This window comes from Perna viridis, chromosome 10 (genome assembly GCF_037379345.1).
Source record: "Perna viridis isolate PV_CMFRI_1.1 ecotype Kerala chromosome 10, ASM3737934v1, whole genome shotgun sequence".
In the NCBI taxonomy this organism is placed as follows: Eukaryota; Metazoa; Mollusca; class Bivalvia; order Mytilida; family Mytilidae; genus Perna; species Perna viridis.
In genome coordinates, this window is record NC_142454.1 from 14,383,815 (window position 1) to 14,405,941 (window position 22,127).

The following is a 22,127-nucleotide window of genomic DNA, read 5'->3' on the forward strand; positions in this document are numbered from 1 at the left end:
TCACGTGACTCCGTGGTTTCGTAAGAATGGGTCCTACCATTCAAATATATGGAGATTCGTCAGTAACATAGCTTTGAGTCCAATATTAAAAGCGAAGTATCATTCTTGGGTAAAATACTGATTAAAATGACAATTATCAAGTTCTAATAGACAAAATGTTTAGAATAGCATAAAATGGAAGATTTTGCTTTGTGAAGCAGCGTTTGAATTTCCCGGAAGTACACACTAAAATGCATATCGGTCTTCGGATTTCAATACGTTCTACACCGGAAATTCCGGAAGGGAAACTGAAACTAGAACGAGGCTTACAAACCCTATAAGAACGGGCCGAGATTATAGACTGGCGTCTGTATTTATTTCTTTAAACTGTACGTAATTTAAACTTTTTTGATAGATCAGATGGAAGTATGGTAACCATGCAAAGCGAGGATTGTTTATTTCAAAATAAAACTTCATCTTTATAAGGGAAGCTGCTTGCAATTAAAGGACTGCGCCAATTTGTGATCATTTTGGAATGTCTGAATCCGCCATTAAATTTAGCTCATCAGTATGCCCATTGTTTGCTGTTGACAAACTGTACAATCAACATAATCATTATTTGATCATCCGTACTTAGAATTAATTTTCACAAAATTGTAGACAGATTGGTCTCTGCATACAAGGTATTGCCACTGAAGATTACTGACATGTATTTTGTTGTTCTAAAATTGATATTATCAGTTTTTTTTGTCTTATTTTTTTAAGTTTCTTTACCGTGATACATTTGAAACTCAAACCAAAGAGGTGATCAAAATCTATTTATTTCTCTTTATTTCTTGTCGTCTAGGTAAAACGAGATCCGAGTTATAATACACAAATAATATGACAACGGAGATGAGTACAGAGTTTTATGCTATATCTCAATCGTGATGATTTTGATTTTAACATTGTAAATTTTCCTCTTTCTTAATGGCATTATACCAACATTTCTATATAGTATTTGCTGTATACATTTCACAATTTATCCGTTACTATCGTGTTTCTATTGTACACCGATTCTCTTAGTACAGCGAGGTAATGTCAAACGCGCTTCTAAAACACGATACCAAGTCCTCTTTACATATATAGTATATGGAGTATGCACTCCACAGTTTTTCTGTAACTATCATGTATGTACTCTTAGTAGAGCGAGATAATTATCAAACGAGCTTCTAAGATATATGTTCAGCCTTTGTTGATACCATCTTAAAGAATGGCTATCGCGGTAACATGTTGATTGTCCGATGTGAAGTTTCTATTTCACAGATGGATAATAATGTGTCCATCAAGATTTCACGTCTTACCGGATTGACAGCCCATCTAATTTTACGATAATCGGATTTTCTTTGGGATTTCGAAGACTTTGATTGGTGTTACCATGGAAAATTCACATAGAATTTTTTTTTTTAACTTTTGTGGTGCCGGGGCCGGCGTAAAATAAAAACGTTGATACGTGTATACGTAAGAATAAGGGCACACAATGCACAGTAAGAAATTTAACTTCCCAGGATAAACCAATCTGCTTGAATGTTAAACATGCATTTTATGCACTTTTAAAAAAAATAAAATCAATTGTACATTATCTTGTTTTAAAATCAGTACTTTCTACACAGTATTTAATACGAGCGTTGTGTTTGATATCATCACTAAATGGTATTTGCATTGTTTATATTAGCATGTTGTCATGGCGTTGATTTGAACACAAATCGAACTATAGATTTTGGAAGCTAGTGTGTTATGGAATGGTTTTAAGGAATAAACATGTCGCCCCATCTATGCATTCAGCTGATAACAAGTCGTTTCATAGACATGTACAGGTGCTGCTATTGGACTTATATATTGTATATTGTGCTTCGTTTTGCTTGCTATCGTAAGACCTTGATCCTTGACGTGAAATGGTATGATGTTTTTCATTTACCTCGGAGTTATTGTCATAGATTTGTTCCCTTAGTCTGTGCGATTGTTTGTTTTGATAATTATCATTTTTTCTAGGGCTATTGTCAAGACTTGGTTCCTGTTTCCCATCTAAAAGGGCTTCCATATGTTCAACAGGATTCAATGGATAATTGTATTTATGGCTTATTGAATCTGCATTTTCCTTTGCGTAGCTGTTTGTAGTCTCATCATCTGGAAGATAAAAGGGATAATGTCTTACGCTTTCTAGTACATCATTTCGTATAGGCCAACCCCAAAATTCATAGACAGGACACATATTTCTCTTAACAGTATTTGAGAACGTCACTATCCACATGTCTTCCTTTTCACCACGGGTTTTTGGATGTTTATCTTTCGGCAGAGTGTTGTATATTCTGAAAACGGATTTATATGCATTCCATCCGAAGTCATGCGCTAATTGTGCAAACACTGCTAAAGCTATGCCTGGGTCTATACACCACGTTTCATACTTTGCTCCAGTCTGAAAATAATATATTGTTGACAAATGAAATTCAAAGGATAATGTTTGTCTTGGTTTAAACTTTCCATGATAAGTGTCCCTGAAAGTAAAGAATAAAGCCACGAAAATTGTCCTTATATATCTACTGTAGAATCAATTTCTAAATGGAATTAATCTCCATGCGGAGTCTTTTTTTAATTGTTCTACAAATATTTGTTGAAGTTCGTAAAAGATATACAGTTGTGGAAGAATGTTTCTTTGTTTAGAACACTAAAATAGATAACAACTTTAATTAACTTTTTCTACTTTCACTTCAGCACTTACGATATTAACTTTCGTGAATAAAAACCAACGAGGGCATATTTCCCAGTTTGGTAATAGATATTATTGGTTAACATATATACCCTGAGGTAGTTTGGTGCATTTCTACTCCTCAGTTGTCCACGGAGCCAAGGATGGTCCCAAGGTTTCACTCCGCAAATAACATCCATGGCATGTAGAGTGAATATGTTACACGTGACCTCAACTGTGGCGTCCCATGTCCAGAGACTGTCCTGATAGTTATGTCCGAGTTCGTGAAACATTCCCCAACAACCTTTCCCGCTTCCTATGTTCAGGGCGTGATCTCTGTTTGGCAGGAAGCAGTCGGCATGCTCCTGGAAAAAGTGAAAGGAATTTTAATATGTTTGACAGCATGATTTTTGAATAACTTGTTTTCTTTAATCTGACAGAATCGCTAATATTAATGTAATTTCCGACAAAAGTAATGTATTCTAACCCAATCATCAAATTTCAATTCAATACGATTAATCATTTAATGATTCGCGGTTTGGTGACTAACAATTATACTTCATTTAGTATACCAATAGCTCGAACTTAATGACTCGTTAGTTATCCCGACCTTCATCTGAAATAATGGACAAAAGAGGTTACCTCCAAGATTTTACATAATATACCGTTTATATGTTTATTTCCGATTTTCTAGAAAATATGCTGAAGGTTTCAGATTCCAAATGTATTTCCTCCAGATTTTACGGCTATTTTACCAACTCTTTAACACAATAGCTACGATATGTTGGATGGAAGACGACGTTTTTTTTTAAAAAAAAAAAGATTTTCACGGCTATTAATATCTGGCAACCAATCGAGAGGTATTTAGGTCAATATGATCTGTATCAGTGGTCAGTTCGAGGCATAATAGGGATATTTCTATCGGTTTACTTTTCAACAGTAAGCCGATTTTTTTAAAAAGTACTTGTTGAAATTTTAAAAAGTAAGCCGATAGGAATAACCCTATTATGACATGATCCGCCACTCATAGATCTGGTATGCTTCTCGACTTTAACAATTCTGAAAAGTTCCGAATTCCGACAGACATGCAACACCATTATTTATTAAATATCGATCTTAAATGCGTTTCTGTCGAATATACATACATAAATATGAAAAATTGAAAATGCGCGATCGCGTGGTACATTTAATTGTTAAAAGGAAAACCTAAAAAAACATTTTGTAGAGAACAATTAAGGCATCACAAATTTACAAATTTAAACATTTATAGGGAAAACAAAACAAAGAAACAAGCTTTAACTGACCTTATTTGGATCAGAAACATCAAGATGTGTCACAATCGGATATCCAGAATGCATATAGCCCATTGATGGTTGTTCATCAGTGTTAACCCATTGTCCTCGGCCATTTGATGGCTCTGTGCCTCGGAGGTCTGTATGTGCCATCACAACAGCATCCCATGCCTTCATCGTGGATGTCAAGTCATTCAAGTCAAGTGTCTTATTGAAGTGGACGGCAAAGTTACAGAAATCATATCGCCAATTACATCACACCATAAACCAGGTTTGTGTCTTTCAACTGATTCCCACTTGTCAGCCGTATCATATGTGAACATAGGTCCTGGGACGACATTGTTTAATCTGAGATCCAATTTATCGTTGCAATCTGGTGGTGATTGTACGTAAACCAATCCACCAAATGGACTGCAGAGTTTAACTGGTGAGTCGACGTTATCTCCGCATTTGTGACATTCAAGATCTTTCTTTAAAGTTATTTTAGGCCAACTCCTGGGTTCGTTACTATATCGAGTGAGATCATCTGTATGAAGACCTACGAATATTTTCTATGGTTTCTTCATTTTGATCCAGGAAACTTCCATGACTGTACCCGCGGGAAGATAACAACCAGTTGCATGGTATTTATAACAAGTTGATGTGATACTGACTTCAATAGATTCGAGGACTGGAGTCAATTGAAAATTTCCTGGAAAGTCATCTATTCCAGCAGCACAGACAGATTGACCGCACAATCCATCTCTAAGCAACATGTCTGCTTTAAGGCAAGCGGCTTTCCTTCCGGCCTGAGATTTGACACGTTTATTTCTAGTTGGAACGTTGTCATTTCCAGATAGTTTGCAAATGACATCGAGAACTATATGTCTGTTTGTGAGGTACAGTTCATCTGGTAAATTAATGATGCCGTGTACAACACCTCCCAACTCGTCGATCTTTTCGGGATGCTGATTCAATTCAGCCTTAAGAACTTTGGGTTTTGCAAAATCTGCCATGTTGTTTTTTACATAAATTTCGGCTTTACCATTTGTGTCGTTTGTGAAAAGAGTTTCTCCTGCATAAGCAACGCCAACATTTTGAAAAATCAGATTGAGTGGCATTTTTGAGACGTCAATTTTTTTAATTATGGACAAACACCACATATTAATCCGCCTCCCCGTTTTACCCACTCTACTAATTTTTATACTTGCTGTTCGTCTGGGTTTCCAAACCCATTCCATGTTAACATTTGGCATTCAGAAGGAAGTGTATCCATAATAGGTATAACATTATTGAAAGGAAGAATTTCGTTTCCTTGGTCAGTACCACGTGTTAGCCATATTTTTGTTGAATTGCTCGTTGGTTTGTTTCAGTTCCTTTCCATTAAAACTAGTAACGAACATATCATGGGAGAACATTACAATTCTTCCCTGTCCAAACTCAGCTGAAAAGAAAACAATATGTTTATGTATGTTATGGAAAGACATTTTTATGATACATGTAAATCTATAGGTGTTGTAACGGTGTGGTGATTAAAATTTGTTTTTCAGTCTTTTTTTTACACTTAATACACTCATTATATAAATATTGAAAGACAGAAAATTTATGTCCGTCACAGTCTTGTTTGAATTCAATCACCCAAAAGGGTATGTCAGAATTTTACAAAAATGAACATTTTTTTTTCTCTTTTTAATTGAAAGATTTGTTAAATCTTGATTTTTATTTTAATATGACTGTGATTGGACCCACTTACCGGCTGCGCATAGAATTTCCCCCTTTTTGCTTGCCAAAATAGGTTGAGCATTCTCTCCATATGCGACAATTACACATGGAATACATCCATGGAAGGTGACAACGTCCACCCCGTGTAGTAACTCTAATTTCCAAATTTTCATCTTTATGGTATGGTAGCTGTAGATTAAGATTAAAAGGCAACATTAAAGACTTGTTATATTATAGACAAGTTGTATTGAAAGTCTATTGTTTACCAGTACTTAACTCTATCGTTTACTCGTACATTCCTTACTTTTGCAGCACAATCACTGAATCTTGATGTTCATAGCAGAAAATGGTGACAATTAACCTCTTGCAATATGACTCGATTGCTGAACATTATCGACAAGTAAACATTTTTTTTTTATCTTTGGCGTACACGCTCAAAACGTTTCCGGATGAATCCATGCAAGAAATATTTAATGCATATTGCATTACAGATGAGACAGATAGGAACTACAGATTTAAAGCCATAGTGTATAGTAAAACCTCAATCTTACTTGAAATAAAATTTTGTAAAAATATTTGTTTTATTGGTTAAATCTGTGAGATTCGAATTGAAATTCCTTCAGAAGTTTGTTTTGTATCCGATGCAAAGTGTGCATTATGAGACTGTCATCACCGTCATTTTTTAAAATATGTATGAATTCTTCTTATCATTGAATATACAAATGTACTATCGTTCGTGCGTGAATCGAATCGTTGATTTAAGAAACTAGGCAAAAGAGGATATAGTCTGAATCGTAGCATGCTCTACAGAGGTCTTATAATACTGTGTCCTTGACAGGTCCTGCTGCAGAGTATTAATTTATCACACTTGCTTTTATCCTCCGTTTTCAAGACTATTAAAATAGTATTTCAAATGTCCTTTTCAGAGTCAAAAATAATACTAAACCTGATAAAAAAAATGCAAAATGAAATTGACAGTTCTAAATATAATTTGACAAATGAATAATATTGTTTTCGAAAATGAAATTCAGAAAAAGTCAATGAGAAAAGAATAGACGTATATTTAAACTTACAATGAATTAAATTTGCATAAACCATGCATACCTTTTATGGTTGACACAAGAACGGTTATTTTTAAGTCCAACATAGCAGCTCTGGTAAAGTATCTAAACGTACAATGTCCTTATTTCACCGATGTATGTATACCTATGGAAACCCATAAATATTCATCAGCCCAATTCAACTTTCTCTTCATAAGGAAACTTCCCTTTAACTATTATGCCCTTAGATATTTCCTTGTTTATTATGCGTTCTGCTTTGATCAATATAAACAAATCTTAAACTGCAAGAACAATATTCAACGATTCGATGCATACTTTAAAGCACATTCAATAATAAATAGGTGTCCTGAATTCCTTGCTCTACCATAGAATATTTATGATATTCCTTACTTAAATGCTGTGAACAACAAACAGTGTTTGTTTTGTACACATATACAAGTTATTTGCACGGCATATTAAATGAAAAGATATTTTCATAATTCAATACAGAAAAATCATGAAAAGTTTCATACGAAGTCCAGCATTAGCTTAATAAATATAATATTAGCAAGTTGAACACTCATACCATACATGTACATAACCAAAAAAAAAAAAAAAAAACTAACAAAAACTAAACATTGTCCCTAATGGGACTACTACCCCACAGTCTGTTGAAACCTGTACATTTGGGGACCAAATTGAATGTGGACACACGATTGATATCTAACTTTTATTTTATCGGGGATAGGCTAAGCACTATTGACACACAATTTTGCTGCCTAGAACACCCGAATCAAAACAGAAATCAGTACGATTTTTGTTGTTATTGACAACACAATAACAGAATATGACAGGAAGTTTATTGTAAAAATAAATTCCTAACAATATAGTAATCTAACAATCTATTGAGTTTCATTACAATCCTGCATTTCGCTGAGGAGGATTTGCAGACAACGCATCAGACCTAGATTTGCTGAAAAGTCCATTAGCCGTCATGTCTACAATTTTTGCCAAAATTTAAATTCCTGACCGTATGCACATCTCCATGTGGTTATATTAAATCCCACAAAGTTTCACAATACTGCTGCAAAAGCTGCTCAGAAAATAGTTGCGGACAGACAGACAGGGTGAAACCTATATACACCCTAAACTTCGTTTGCGAGGGTATAAATACAACATCCATGTAACATCGAAAAGAGGTCAAATTCCAATTCCTTTTTAAAAAGTATCTCCTTTCTCGTGTGACAGGCAGAGTGGTATGTTCAGAAAATATCATGATAAGCAGTCCCAAAACCATTTAAGTTTTCTTGATAAATTTGAAAATTTCACTATCCAGTTGTTAGATATGTGTCTTTATTGAAAACAAACTTCATGTTTGTGTTTCACTAAAACTGAAGACGAAACTTTAATAAAAGTAGAAAATTCAGATGAATAATGAAAAACAGCTTATTTCAAGAGGCATTTCATGGAGAATGTGTCGAATCTCTAATATGTATACAAATAAGGGTAACAAAATTACCGAACTCTAGTCCGATTCAGAATAAGTCAAATCCAAAAAAAATCTAGCAAAATGGAGGTAATCAAAATACAATACACGAAAACAGTTTTTCCATGTCATTTATAGTTTCCATTTTCGCGAATAAACCTCATCCCTAAGGAACAATAACATTGACATTGAATTCATTGCAGTAGTCTCCGAGGAGAAAATTTTTGAAAGTAATAACATTGAAAATGGCAAAAAAAAAATTCATACAAGGGAATTAATTTCAATATGGCCGAACAGATTTGCTTGAAAATTTAACCACAAATAGATCTCATTTGCTGAACACCTTGACCCTATGTCAGAATTTTGCTAAACCTATCAGTTTTTGGAGATATATGCAAAAACCTATTTTTAATTTTAGTAACGGTGGCCATGTTTTTTAATGGATAAAAATACCACTTCCATTCTACATGTATATAGAACATCATAAGGAGCATTCATACCAAGTTTGGTTTTAATTGGTCAGGTGGTGTAAGAGAAGATTTTTGAAAATAACATTAAAATTAGCGAAGAAAAGCAAAAAAAAAGTAACAATTCCAACATGGCTAAACAGATTTACGCGAAAATTAAACCGCATGTAGGTCTCATCATATTGAACACTTTTGCCCGAATTTTGCTAAACTTAACGGTTTTGGAGATATTTGCCAAAAACCTCTGTCTGATACCTATATTTTATTTTTAGTAACGGCAGCCAAGTTTTTGAGAGAACAATACCCCAAATCAGTTCTATGCAAAATATCCTAAGGAATTAGTTCTACCTGCACCTGTATAGGTACGTCAAGTATGGTACTTTGTAGGTACTTTAAAGTCGGGAGAGAGAGCGCTTGGTGCTTTAGTTGCACACAGTTGCCCAGAATACTTCTGGGCTCTTGCAGATGACCGTTCCTTCGTCCAGCTAGTTCCACTCTGTTACAGTTTCCGGTAAAACAATAGTTTCTTTAAATGGCTGTGTTACATCCATTAAAGTTTTGAAACACTTATTATGGTTTATCTGATGGTGAATTATGCTATTGTCAACTTCAAAGTCACTGAAACGAAATGCTCGTATCTGACGTTTGTTTTGACTGACTGGCACAATGTAATCGGCAGCAGGTTGACCGCCACTAACCCCTTCGCGACCTTGAGCAGGAAAGTCAAGCGTAGATCCTTCCTTCGCTGTTGTGAAGTTGGCAAGTCAGGGTCCTTGAGCATAATAATGACGGAGCCAGATGATCATGAGAACATCGCTTTCGAAGGGATCCCAAATTATTGACCCATACTCTAATGTAGATTTTAGAGTGATTTTATTTTAGACTGATGTAATTTTTGCGATCCCATAATTTATTATATATACCCATGAAAAGGAATTTTTGGGGTGCTAGTTCGCTAGTTTCCATGTTCGCAAAGAAAGCAAAAATAAATCACCGTGAAAAAACTCTTACACTGTACGTTTGTCAAACTGACTGCAACACCGTATATAAATCAAAGTTCGGTGTCAAATTGCATGAATGGATCTCCATCTTCTAACAAATGCGGATCCAGGCCCGGAGCACCAGACCTGAGCCCTCCCCTTTCTCGAAGAGGAAGAAAATCATTGAAGCCTGACGGTGCGCTTCTGCTATTTGGTCAGAAAGAGTAACCAAGGTTATAGCGGTAATCAAAAGAATCTGATCCAGGGACAAAGACCAGGCATTGAAAAACAGACATACACAACAAAGAACATAAAGTAACTAAAATCAAACATACAAAGTAACAAAAGCAAATTGGCAACTCGGACTTCACTAAAAATGGGAGCATGGACTAAGTGCACCGGTAGGGTAAGCGTCCTCTGCTTTTCTAGAAACACCCGCCGAGTTGCTCATAATAAGTCAAGGCCGGGGTAGACGAAAGAGGAAAGGAAAACTATGATCGACACCTTGAACAAATCAGTTTTCATTGCGCAGATGGATACACCGTAACGATCCACGAGTTCACGATGACGACCATAACACTTCTGTAGTGATGACTTCAATCTTGTACTAACATAACCCTGTTCCAGAAGCCTATTTGTTAGAATTCTAGCGCGATACAAAAAGTCTGCGTAGTTTTGGCAAGATCTGGCATAACGTATGAGTTGTGATATGAACACTCCATACGCAGGTGCTGAAGGGATGGTGCCACAGATGAAAGGAAAGTTGACTATTCTGAATAAAAAGTCATCACGTTTGTCGTAAACTTTGGTCAATAGTCAGTCAATCGTCCTTTTGTACCCGTCCCTTCACATATTTTGTCACATCTTACAATGAACATTGTTTGTGACTAGGTTTTCCATGTACAATTATATACAGTGATTGTCACAACAATACATACATAGAGGTAGTCCTAGAAACAGGTTCTCTATACTGACAAATATCGCTCAAGTGAAATTCACATTTACTTCACATGAAATTAAAGTGATATTCACATGAACTTCATGACAAAATTACTGTGAAAAACATGTAAAATCTACAAGAAAATCATGTGAAATAATTCTAACTGTGTACTCAGTGTACTTTTCAGAACATAAAAAGAATGGGGTCAATGGCCAACATGTAATGTCATTGGTATAGAAAAAAACTTATCTTTTTAAAATAAAAATTAAACAATTTTTGGCAACAAAAATATTTATTAAGAGACCTGATGGCAGAATATTGTAATTATAAAATAACAGTCTTATAATCATAGTTTATTTAAATTCATAAATTCAAAACATAGAAATAACAAAAAATCACAGACACAGCTTCACTTGGTCCTAAAACAATGGCACACATACTGGTACACAGAACTACATTATACCTTTTTAAAAAGACTTATTAACCACAATTATAGTTTTATATCAATAAAATAATAATACTTTTTCCAAAAGAAAAAAAATAAAGAATTGGACATGAGTATTGGAGTACCATTTTGGGTAAGAATCAGGCAATGGAGGGATATCAATTTTCTCAATTTGGTCCTTTTTACCTTAAATATATTCAATATATTTAAAAACAACTGAAATGCCGTTTAAAATTATCCTGAGGCATCTGTGATGTAGTTATTTTTGACTGTCTATATAAGGAATAGATGTGGGAAAAATTTCCCACCATTTCAACTACATGTTAATAAATTTGACCTATCAATATTTTAAAAAGGCAAACTTTACAAACACTTTGATGATTATGTCAAGAGGTTATGAGAAATAAATACTTTCATAGTGCAGTAAAAGCTATGCATTTTTTCTTCATGTGCCACACCTTATGCACATTTTTGCCTGATTCTAAGACATAGAAGTAGATAAGAGTGTAAGATGAAATAAATGCTTTTGGAAAAAATGAACATGTCATTTTTAGTGAATATATTTGTTATCAAAACCTAACAAATATAAAATGTGAGATATGAAATAATTTCATAAACCATAAGAAAAAAATTATCAAACCAAGATTTGATTTAAGTAGTAAGTAGATTTACATGGACTTTGATTTCATGCAATTATTTAATATTCTTTTCAATAAATATAAACTAAGGGACCAACTTTTCATTCATTTATCTCTGTTGAAGATACATTGGAGCCATACATCCTGGACATGTTATTTAGCATTATTCAAGGCATAAGTCAATGCTAAGAGGATAAGCAAGCTATTTAGTTTTACTATTTTGTATGAGAACTTATAAATTGTCTTCTGGGATTATTAATAACCAACTTATTTTTGTGAACAATTTGTTTTCATACATTTCACAAGAAAAAACTAAAAATAACATGACTCAAAACATTATCCCCCAAAAGAGGTAAAGTTTATAAGGAAGATTGGATGTGAGAAAGAACATTCCTGGAAGAAAGTCTTCCTGGAGGATGAGGAGATTTAGCAGGTATTGACACTGATGCCATGAACTTGTTAAAACCATGAGTTGATATAATTTCACATGTCATTTCAAATATTGTGAAATCTTCATTGTATTACACATTAAATCAAATATATGAAATTATGCTCAAATACAATTATAAAACAACAACAAAAATATAGACCATTACATATGTAATTACCCTTAGATATCCCAAAGTAGCACCTTTATAAAGTAATCCAAATTGGACAATAAAGAACACATAGCCACAAAATAAAAAAGTCAGGAAACAATTAATGAATATAAACTAGATATGTAAAAAATGCTGTCACAGATACAAAAAATGTGAAATTATAAGCCAGACATGACAATATTTTTTTCAGTTTAAATACTACAGTGAAGAATTTTTAAGAAAGGAGTTCAACAAAGAGGAGATAACTCTGTCAGCCAACTGACAAAGGCTAAAGCATTAATATCACACATATTCTCATCTTATAGTACTGTAAAGCCAATGTTTTACATGTATCTCTACAGATACTATATGGAGTATTTTTTTGGGGGCTTTTTTTCATTGAGTAAATAGTATTTGATATATTGAACAGGCATTATATCTTCAAATTACTTGAAATATGTTTAGACCAATATTCCTAAACAATCTCTTTTAAGGGGGGATAACTTTGTACTGAAACATGCAAGGAATTTTTGTTTTTTTTTTCACAAATATCATGGAAAAAGTTTAATTCATTTTTTGTATCCCAATCAATTTTTGTAAATATGAAAGCATGTAAGATAATTGTTCTATTTACATATCCAAAGAAAACAAGTATTGAATAGTTTTTTTTTAATGTAATTAAGTATGCCTGTTGAACATCCACTTTGAAATTTATTGACCAAAATTATTATATATGATTTTCTTTGAAATATGTATAAAAGCAATTTGAAGACATGAGACTATAATTAAAAGCTTTGCTATAACATCAAGCAGGTGGTTTGTAATTTTTTTTAAAAAGCAACAGCCTTCTGGTCAGTAAGCAGTGGGAATGTTGAAATTACATCTGACTTGTATAATGTTCTCACACAATAGGAGTGTTATCATCCCCCGGAGGAGCTATACTGCTATTTACACCCTCGGGGTGAGGTATACTGCTGTTTACATCCCCAGGAAGAGATATACTGCTGTTTAAAGCCAGAAGAGGAGAAATACTGCTGTTTACATCCCCAGGAGGAGAAATACTGCTATTTACGTCACCTCTTTGGTCAGGCTCTATATTCTGATCATTGTCATGAATTTGTACTTGCACTATTTCATCACCTCCATGTCTATTTTCCTGATTGGATGTTGAGTCAATAGTATTTATAACAGCATTTTCTATTGGTTCTCTAACACTGTTGCTAGTTACTACATGTAAATCAGCTGTTACAAGATCTGACTGACCTACTTTAGAATCAGTCTGAATATCATTGCTATTCAAAGTCTCTGTGCTGGACCCAAACACTAAATAATTGTTCATAGACTCTGTTGGTACAGGATTTTTATGAGTTACATCTCTTTGTTCCAGTGACGCTGTGTCCCAGTCACTGGTACCCCCATCTGTTGTATAACCACTTTGACTGTCTCTTATCAATGGAGTTCTTTCAGTGTCATCTGTTTTTAATCTTGATTTGCTAACTGTTTTTTTCACAGTAGTACCTGGAATATTGAATGCAAATTGTCGTTTCTATTTTTACCAACACACAAGGTCTTTATCAGCTGAATATGCAGCAATGTTATCCCCTAGTTTCAATTTCATACTAAACAATACTTAAAAATTTTCAAATTTTCAAAAAATTTCATGATTGTTTTTCCACTTCTTTATGTGATGGAGATTTTATGATATGGAGTTCAACCATTACCATTCATTTTATCTTGCATAATAAGTGAACTTTTTCAAGGGTATGTTTCACAATAAAATTCCTACCACATATACAATCAAGAGTAGATACAAATATTTTACTGATATTTACTGATACTGTTATACAGTACCGGTAAATGGTATTCTTCTTGATTTGACATACTGTGAAAGCTCTAATGCTTGTGCGGTACCAATTTTTGTGGTTTTCGTGGGTAGGCCAAACCAAGAAATTTGGTTCCCACCTTAAATGAGATTTCCATTGATGTGTATACTGAAAACCTCAAGACCATGAATTCAAGAATCCACAAACTTGTGTTCTTTTCCTAATTCACAAAAACTGATATCCACGAATTTATGAACTTTCACAGTACAGTACATGACAAGTTTTCAGTCACAAATTTTACATCAATTTTACTTTTTACAATTTAGTTGTTACAATTTTGTCTCTCCATATAACTTTGTAGGTCACAACTACATCAACTTTACCTTTGATTTTTTAATTGAAATTTTTCCATCTCCCCAAGTAATTCACAATAGGCCCTGACGGCCATTACTTCACACTTACCTATTATTTTAGCATGTTCTAAAACATCATCTCTCATGTCTGATACATCCCACATGGACATAAAGGCTTCACAACAGTTAGGTGGTGTTACTCCCGCATCTGTTACTATAAATGGCTTGTGTGAGAATGAATAGTAATGTGCTATGGCTGCTACAAACATCTCTAAACAGATTATGAAATCCTAAAAACAAACATTAAAAAATCTTGTTAAATCTTACAGTGGGAAAACAGTATCAAACAATCATTTGATTAAGCAAATAAAATTTGACATAGCTCAACTTGATACTCTATGATACTTATCATGCTTTCGTGTGAACTGCTAACTTATGGTACACACATACATGTACATGTAGTATTTGAACTCCACCACAGTGTTTCTCAAATTTAAGTGTTGTATAAGTTTTCGTTGCAGAAATATTTTAAAATGCTTTAAGTGAGACAAAACACATGCTGAGGCATTGGCAAAACCATAAAATGACATTAAAACTTTCCACTTACATAAATATAAATTTTAAGCATAATTTAACATATATCTAACACATGAAAATGTGAATAGAGCTAGTTGTACTCCATAAATGTTTTTGTTAATGATGAAATGACGTGTTCTTGACATAGGGGAATATGTGAGCCTTTCTAGAACACCCCTCTTAATCTGCTTTAAAAGTTCAAACAAACATATCAAAAATACATACAAATTTTCTCTCAGAATGATTTTGAGCCGTTTACTTTTCAGACCTCCTGTATATACATCATATAAAGACCATTGTTAACACTCCATCCCTATGATGGTATATTACTTGTACCTGTAGACCTGTGGCTACGTCACTGATATTTTTGTAGAAATCCCATGTACCCCCACTTGGTATAACATCTAGTTTGACTAGTATAGCTATCGCCAATGATTGCCTAGAACAAAAAAAATATAAAATTGTAATTAAGTGAGGAAAGTTTAAAGTAAAAAAAAAAAGTGTCAAAGAAAGACAAGGAGAACAAATGTCTATTACCCTGTACAATGTAATTGGTTCAAAGTCTTGATGTTAATTTTTTTTCATGCAAAGTTTAATGTCATTTTGGATCTACTTTGCAGACAGAGCTTCTTACTGTTGAGCAAAGCTCAGGTGAGAATGATAACAAACATATTAGCTAGAACTACATACTTACCAAAAACAGAAGAACACAACAAATTTTACACACAAAAATTTAGGAACTGGTTTAATGGGAGACAACTCTTCCTTCATAGCCTTGTAAAACAGCACCAAGCTATACATTGCCCACTATAAAACAGATAATAATGATATACAGGTAAAATGTCAGAAAGGAGATATAAGTATATATGTACAAAATTAGTGTTTTATCATTATGCATCCAGAATTTAAAAAAATGCTGTTTTATAAAATTAATTATCAATGAGGAAAGGGGAAAAAGATCTTGAAATGTGGAATACCAGTCAGAGATAAATCTGCAAATTGTGGATGCATTCAACCTATTTAGGTAAAAAAATAATGGTCTTGTTTCCTGCCATATGCAAGAAAAAAATAGGGTGGGTAGGTAGGGAAATTATTTTATTTTTCAAAAAACATTCTACATTGATTCAATGGGGAAGTAATCTAGACTTCAACAGTGCTTGAGCCAAAATGTATTTAGGGTAGGCAGGGTAGCAGGAAACATACATATTAAGAATCAGGCAAAATGTGCGTAAGGTATGGCACATGAAGAAAAAACACAGAGATTTTATGGCATTATCCAAGTATTTATACCTCATAACCACCAGAAACAACCATCCAAGTGTTTGTAAAGTTTGCCATTTTAAAATATTGAAAGGTTAAATTAAGTTGAAATGCACAATGGAAAAATGGTAGGAAAATTTTCCATTATTTTTTCCCTATTTAAGCAGTAAAAAAATATCTGTCATAGACGTTTCAGGATAAATTCAAGTAGCTTTTCAGTAGTTTTCACAATCTATATATCTCCTTTATTCTCTGAACACCAACATATTTGGTTCAGAGATACAAATAAACACCACATATATAAGAATAGTAATAAAACACATGTACAACAAATAAAGTAATTAGAAGGTGCACTAAAAACATTTATTTAACTTTTCACCCCGGAGAGTCTATTTTTGTTAATGATATGAATAATTTTGTACTAATTATTAAAAGATGTTTACTGTTCATTTAATTACTAGATGTATTGATTGTATTTGACATGTTTGAGACATAAAAGACCAAATTCAGAAAAACGATCTACCACCAATTGCCGGATTCTTGCACAAATTGGCACTTTGCTGTACTTACATGTCATAAATCAATGACAAATAAAATGGAGACCACTTTTGCAGATTGTAAAAACATTTCAAGGGATTTTGTGTGTTAACATTCAAAGAGATTTTGAGTGTCAATATTTCAGGGGATTTCATGTGTTAATATTTAAGGGGACTTTGTGTGTTAATATTTCAGGGGATTTGTGTGCTAACATTTTAAGAGAATGATGTGTGTTAAAATTTCAGGGGATTCTGCAGGTTAATATTTCGTAGGATTTTGTGTTAACTTTGGAGGGGATTTCGTGTGATGAAATTTCAGTGGATTTTTGTATGTTACTATTTCAGGAGATTTTGTGTGTTAACATTTCAGGGGATTTGTGTGTTAGCATTTCATGAGATTTGTGTGTTAGCATTTCAGGAGATTTTATGTGTAAACATTTCAGGGCATTTGTGTGTTAGCATTTCAGGGGATTTTGCGAGTTAATATTTTGTAGGATTTTGTGTTAACATTTCAAGGGATTGTGTGTTAACATATCAGAAAATTTTGTGTGTGTTTGACACATTATCAATACATTAAAACCCTTGAGTTCTCAATGATACTCACAATCTGTGATATATTATTAACTATGACTAAATATGACCAAGATGATTTAAAATCAAAGTCTCCTTCATGATACTTGTCTCCCATTTCACAGGCTCTGAAAATGGATGTACTTATTGTTACATAGTTTTCACTGTCTTATTTACAATCATGTGTAGAGGGTACATTTGTACAGATTTTGTGTTAACCATTTTCTTTTTTGACTTTTTTGACAAAATTTCAATTTCTAATAATATTCTTGTGAGAATAAAAGTAATTTTTCTAAATACTAGTACCAATGTAAGTAATTGACTGTAAAAAAACCAATTAAACAAACAAAAAAACAAAAAAAAAAACAGTACAAAAATATGAGCAGATTTTGCTGCAGGGAGACATGGTGACCTAGTGGTCTAGGATGACATACTTGTGCAGCATGGAGGACAGGAAGGTAGGGATCTGAGATCAAAGGGTAGTGTGACACTGAAGAATGGAAGATACCAGCCTGGGATCAGAGGCTTGTGAAACATGGAAGATAGGAAGGCAGGGGTCTAGGATTAGTGGTGTGAAACGAAAGACAGAAGGGGAGGGGTCCAGGATCACAGAGTGGTGTGACATGAAGGACAGAAGGGGAGGGTTCCAGGATCAGAGAGTAGTGTGACATGAAGGATAGAAGGGCAGTGGTCCAGGATCAGAGAGTGGTGTGACATGAAGGACAGAAGGGGAGGGGTCTAGGATCAGAGAGTGGTGTGACATGAAGGACAGAAGGGGAGGGGTTCAGGATCAGAGAGTGCTCTGACATTAAGGATTTGAAGATACTGGTCAGGGATCAGAGAGTATGAAAACAACAGCGCAAAGTTTAAGAACAAAATTCAATGGTCTATTCTCAAGTTATCATCTGGAAACCGCAGGGACTAACAGACAGACAGAAGGAACATAACTTTTTGGAGGGAACCACATAATATCTGGCCACTTTGTGTTGTGGGGTATAAAAACTTCCCAATTTTTAACATTTACTTACAAAGCTATAATTGTTGTTAGTGGTCGGATTATTGTATACTGTAAAGCTCCATGTTTACATCTCTGGATGAAATGCCTGAAAAAAACATCAAATTACTTGTAATAAATAAATGTTCAAATTCGTGTTTTATTATTGTGAAATCAATCATATTTTGCTATTCCGATATAAATTACCTAAAAATAAGCAGCAAAATGAAAGTCTGTCATTTGTGTGATGTAAACAATTCGTTTATATAAAGGTTTATTGATAGATTCATTAATATACAGTATATACATATACCAGTATTGGCTGTTTCTTGGTTTAAAGGATCTTATCAATGGTTGTATATTTTCAAGATAGAAAGAGCAGTTTTTCTTAATATTTTTTCTGAAGGTCAGAGAGATGTCATATACTTTTCTTTTGGGTAGCCAATGAGCACAAGTAATACTGTGGGTGAAAATTAAGTATGATTTTTAAATTTGCAGTGCCCTTCTAGTAAAATCATTGTCATTAATGTCATTATACATGTACATAGAAAAGTTTAGTTTTCTTAATTTTCTAACTATATTTTGCATGGTGTACTGGAAAGTATCCTGTGGTGTAAGCAAAGTATGTTCATGTGACTTTCATTTTCAGATTGTCATCTTTGGGATTTAGTCTTAGTGACTTTCTTTTTGTGTCTGTCACTTTCATCTATGTACAAATGGTCTCGAGTTATTAGAAATTTCACATGAAAAATCATTAAGCAAATTTGAGTGGTTTTCACATTTATTTTATTTGCCTGTATACAAACCTATCAATATTCCAGGGAGGTAACCAGCAGAGGGGACAGATGTGTTCAACTGGTTCCCTGCTTGAGAAGTCATCTAACTTTCCCTCATTTTCTAGATATTGCAGCAAGTATGCCATAAAGTTATAGATTACATAAGCTTCGTAACATTCTCTAATAGTATCTAAATAAATTGCTGCTGATGGAAATCTAAGGGCAAACCACTGAAAAGTAAATAAAATGACCATGGGGTAAGATTATTGATATATTTATTTAGAGAACAAAAAAAAAAATAATAACACTGCATAAAAATGGTAACTACAGCTTCATCAAACTAAATGCCTCTGTTTTTTTTTTAAATTTTTTTTTACAAATTCCAATAAATTGAACTGGAAAATCAAGACAACACAAATTTAATATGTTAAACAACCCTATAAGCATTACAAACTGCTGTTATGTTAATTATGTTATTAAATGTGACCTGTTGTCAATAAAGTACCAAACAAAATAATACCTATGAATTCTGTTTTCTGTCAAGTGACTGACAGTTTTGTTTATTAACATTTTTTACCATGTAGCTAATAACAGATGCAGTTTTATTGTAAAATACATATGTCTGTATCTATTGTAAAATATATATGCCTCTATCTGTCGTAAAATACATATGCCTGTATCTGTCGTAAAATACATACACCTGTATCTGTCGTAAAATACATACACCTGTATCTGTCAGATCATAATGTATTTGTTAGTATAGTTGTCTTGTGGGTATTTTCTTTCATATAAAAACATGCTTGATATGTTTCAGAATTTTCAATTGTGAAATGTCTACTTTGAAATCTCAGACAACTGGTCTAACAATGAACACAATATGAAAGAGTTATCTCCCTTTTTCTATGAAATCTATGTTATTTATTTCTTTTTAATGATTGCAGTTAATTAAAAACCAACATTCAACTTTGAGAAAGGATGCATTTGCAATATAAAATAGTTGGAAATTTTTTGAAAACCTTTGTCATGTGCCACCTACTGCCTGGTTTTGTGTTGACGCCCTCTTACATCTCGTAACCGTTAAAATAAAAAAAAATTTGTTAAACAATCTTACAGCATTTACAGCATACACAGGAACCATCCATAGAATTCTAAAAAAATAATAATATTGATTAGTACATTGTACAAAAAGAGAGCTTCAGCCACCTTATTTTGTAAACAGCACTCCATTAATGCTACAAATATCTGTATGTGTCTCGTCAGCAAACAAAGTCAAAACCATATCTACAAAAATATCCATACTTCAATACCAGTCTAAATGTGCTGAACTATCTACATATGCATCAAACAGTAATGATTTACAATGTTTGCAATCATTGTAATGAAACAAGAAAACTACAGGTTTGTAAACTTGTAAATAATAACTACACGTATGATTTCAAAATATGTTATTACATGTATCATTCTTGTGTATTGGCCAGACATAGCAGTTGTTTGGCAATATCACTGAAAATCTTGTACATACATGTATATATGACAACTACCGGTACATGTATGATATTTAAAGATGTCCTATAAACTTTTAAAAGATATATATCAGATAAGAAATATTTCATGTTAGGTATGATGTTGTACTCATTTACCCACAGTATTTCAGTAAGGACCTAATATGTTTGGACCATTGATAGAGTTCATTTAGGACTTTTACAAGATGACCTTGTAAAGAATTCCATCATCTATTATAGAATTATCTCCTTTTATTGGTGTTTTTTCTAGTAACTTGACTAGATAATTTTTTTATATCATCAGTCTTACTTATTTCCAGCATCAAAATGTCTCAACAAATTTTGTTATCATCAGTCTTATTTATTTCCAGCATCAAAATGTCCCTAATTGTCAACATTGTGCTCACTTCATGTCTTAAAAACTTATCATCTATATTAACCTAAACAACTACAAAAGCAAAATTTAGATTTCCTTTATTTTACATATTATATAATTGAACACAGAACTTTCTACATCAATAACAATAAGGAAGAGTAACTCCTATTCTGATGAATATTGTTACATGTACTTTTAAAATATTTTCTGAAAATAGGGAATGGTCCTGGAGTAAGACTGTGCTACATGTGATCCCTTTAAAGGTTCAGTGTCCTCTGCTGTTTTCAGATTAGGCAACCCACCGTTTTTAGGTAACAATAAGTTTTTGTTTTTGTTACTTTTATACAGTTTTCCCAGGGTAATTCTAGTCACATCCATACAAATGTATGTTCTGAGCACAGGCACTTCCTTCCCAGGCTTAACTATCCATGTATACCTCAAGAAAAACCTATCCAGGAACTTGTTTCTATCAATGACTGGGCTTTATTATCCACACATTTCCAAGGAGAAAAACTGTTCAGTTTATTCAGACTATGTGAGGACAGTAATGCCTGGTCATTGATAGAAACAAGTGCCTGTGGTTCTTCTGGAGTCAACGGATCAGATTAGAACCTGTCTTAATTGTACAGTGTATGTGAATATACCTTATAATACGTCTTTGGAGATTTGGCTGAGTATAATTTACAAGATGTTGAAGCATTCCAAAGAAGGATATTGGTAGTGCACACAAGACAAATATGCCACCAGCAAACCAGGCTTGCACATGAGTGGGTTTGTCTGCTCTGTTCAATTCAATGATGCATAAGGGAAGTGCAACAAATAAAGCGACAGAAAAGTAAAGAAGAATAATTAATGGACGTATCCATAATTTCCAATTTCTTCTCCAGTTCATGGCTATTTCAGTATATGAAGGGGAGTTTCCTCGTATTTATGTTGTTTTCCAAACCATTGTGGTGATGAAAATACTGAAGAGGTTCCGAAAGTTATCTACGGACGCTTTTATATGAGTTTTCATTAGTACAAAGCGCTACTTTGATTCGGTTCTTTAGGGTACAACATTTTATAGAAGGATGAAGACACGGATACACAA

General features: G+C 33.5%; 2 protein-coding genes across 2 annotated transcripts; both read right to left on the reverse strand.

Moving 5' to 3' along the window:
* Positions 1-943: 943 nt before the first annotated feature.
* On the reverse strand, positions 944-5,594 carry LOC148604646 (TRPM8 channel-associated factor homolog). Its single transcript, XM_088548722.1, has 3 exons — positions 4,009-5,594; positions 2,818-3,069; positions 944-2,434 (listed from the first exon to the last, which is right to left on the reverse strand). The coding sequence occupies exons 1-3, from the start codon at positions 4,171-4,173 to the stop codon at positions 1,820-1,822; spliced, it is 1,032 nt and encodes a 343-aa protein (XP_088404848.1). The 5' UTR covers positions 4,174-5,594; the 3' UTR covers positions 944-1,819.
* Positions 5,595-10,950: 5,356 nt separating this feature from the next.
* LOC148604647 (transmembrane protein 184C-like) lies at positions 10,951-22,002 on the reverse strand. The gene is made up of 9 exons (XM_088551227.1): positions 21,682-22,002; positions 20,271-20,307; positions 19,190-19,389; positions 18,418-18,492; positions 17,424-17,517; positions 15,718-15,830; positions 15,360-15,462; positions 14,557-14,737; positions 10,951-13,789 (listed from the first exon to the last, which is right to left on the reverse strand). The coding sequence occupies exons 1-9, from the start codon at positions 21,927-21,929 to the stop codon at positions 13,173-13,175; spliced, it is 1,668 nt and encodes a 555-aa protein (XP_088407353.1). The 5' UTR covers positions 21,930-22,002; the 3' UTR covers positions 10,951-13,172.
* Between the last annotated feature and the right edge of the window lie 125 nt (positions 22,003-22,127).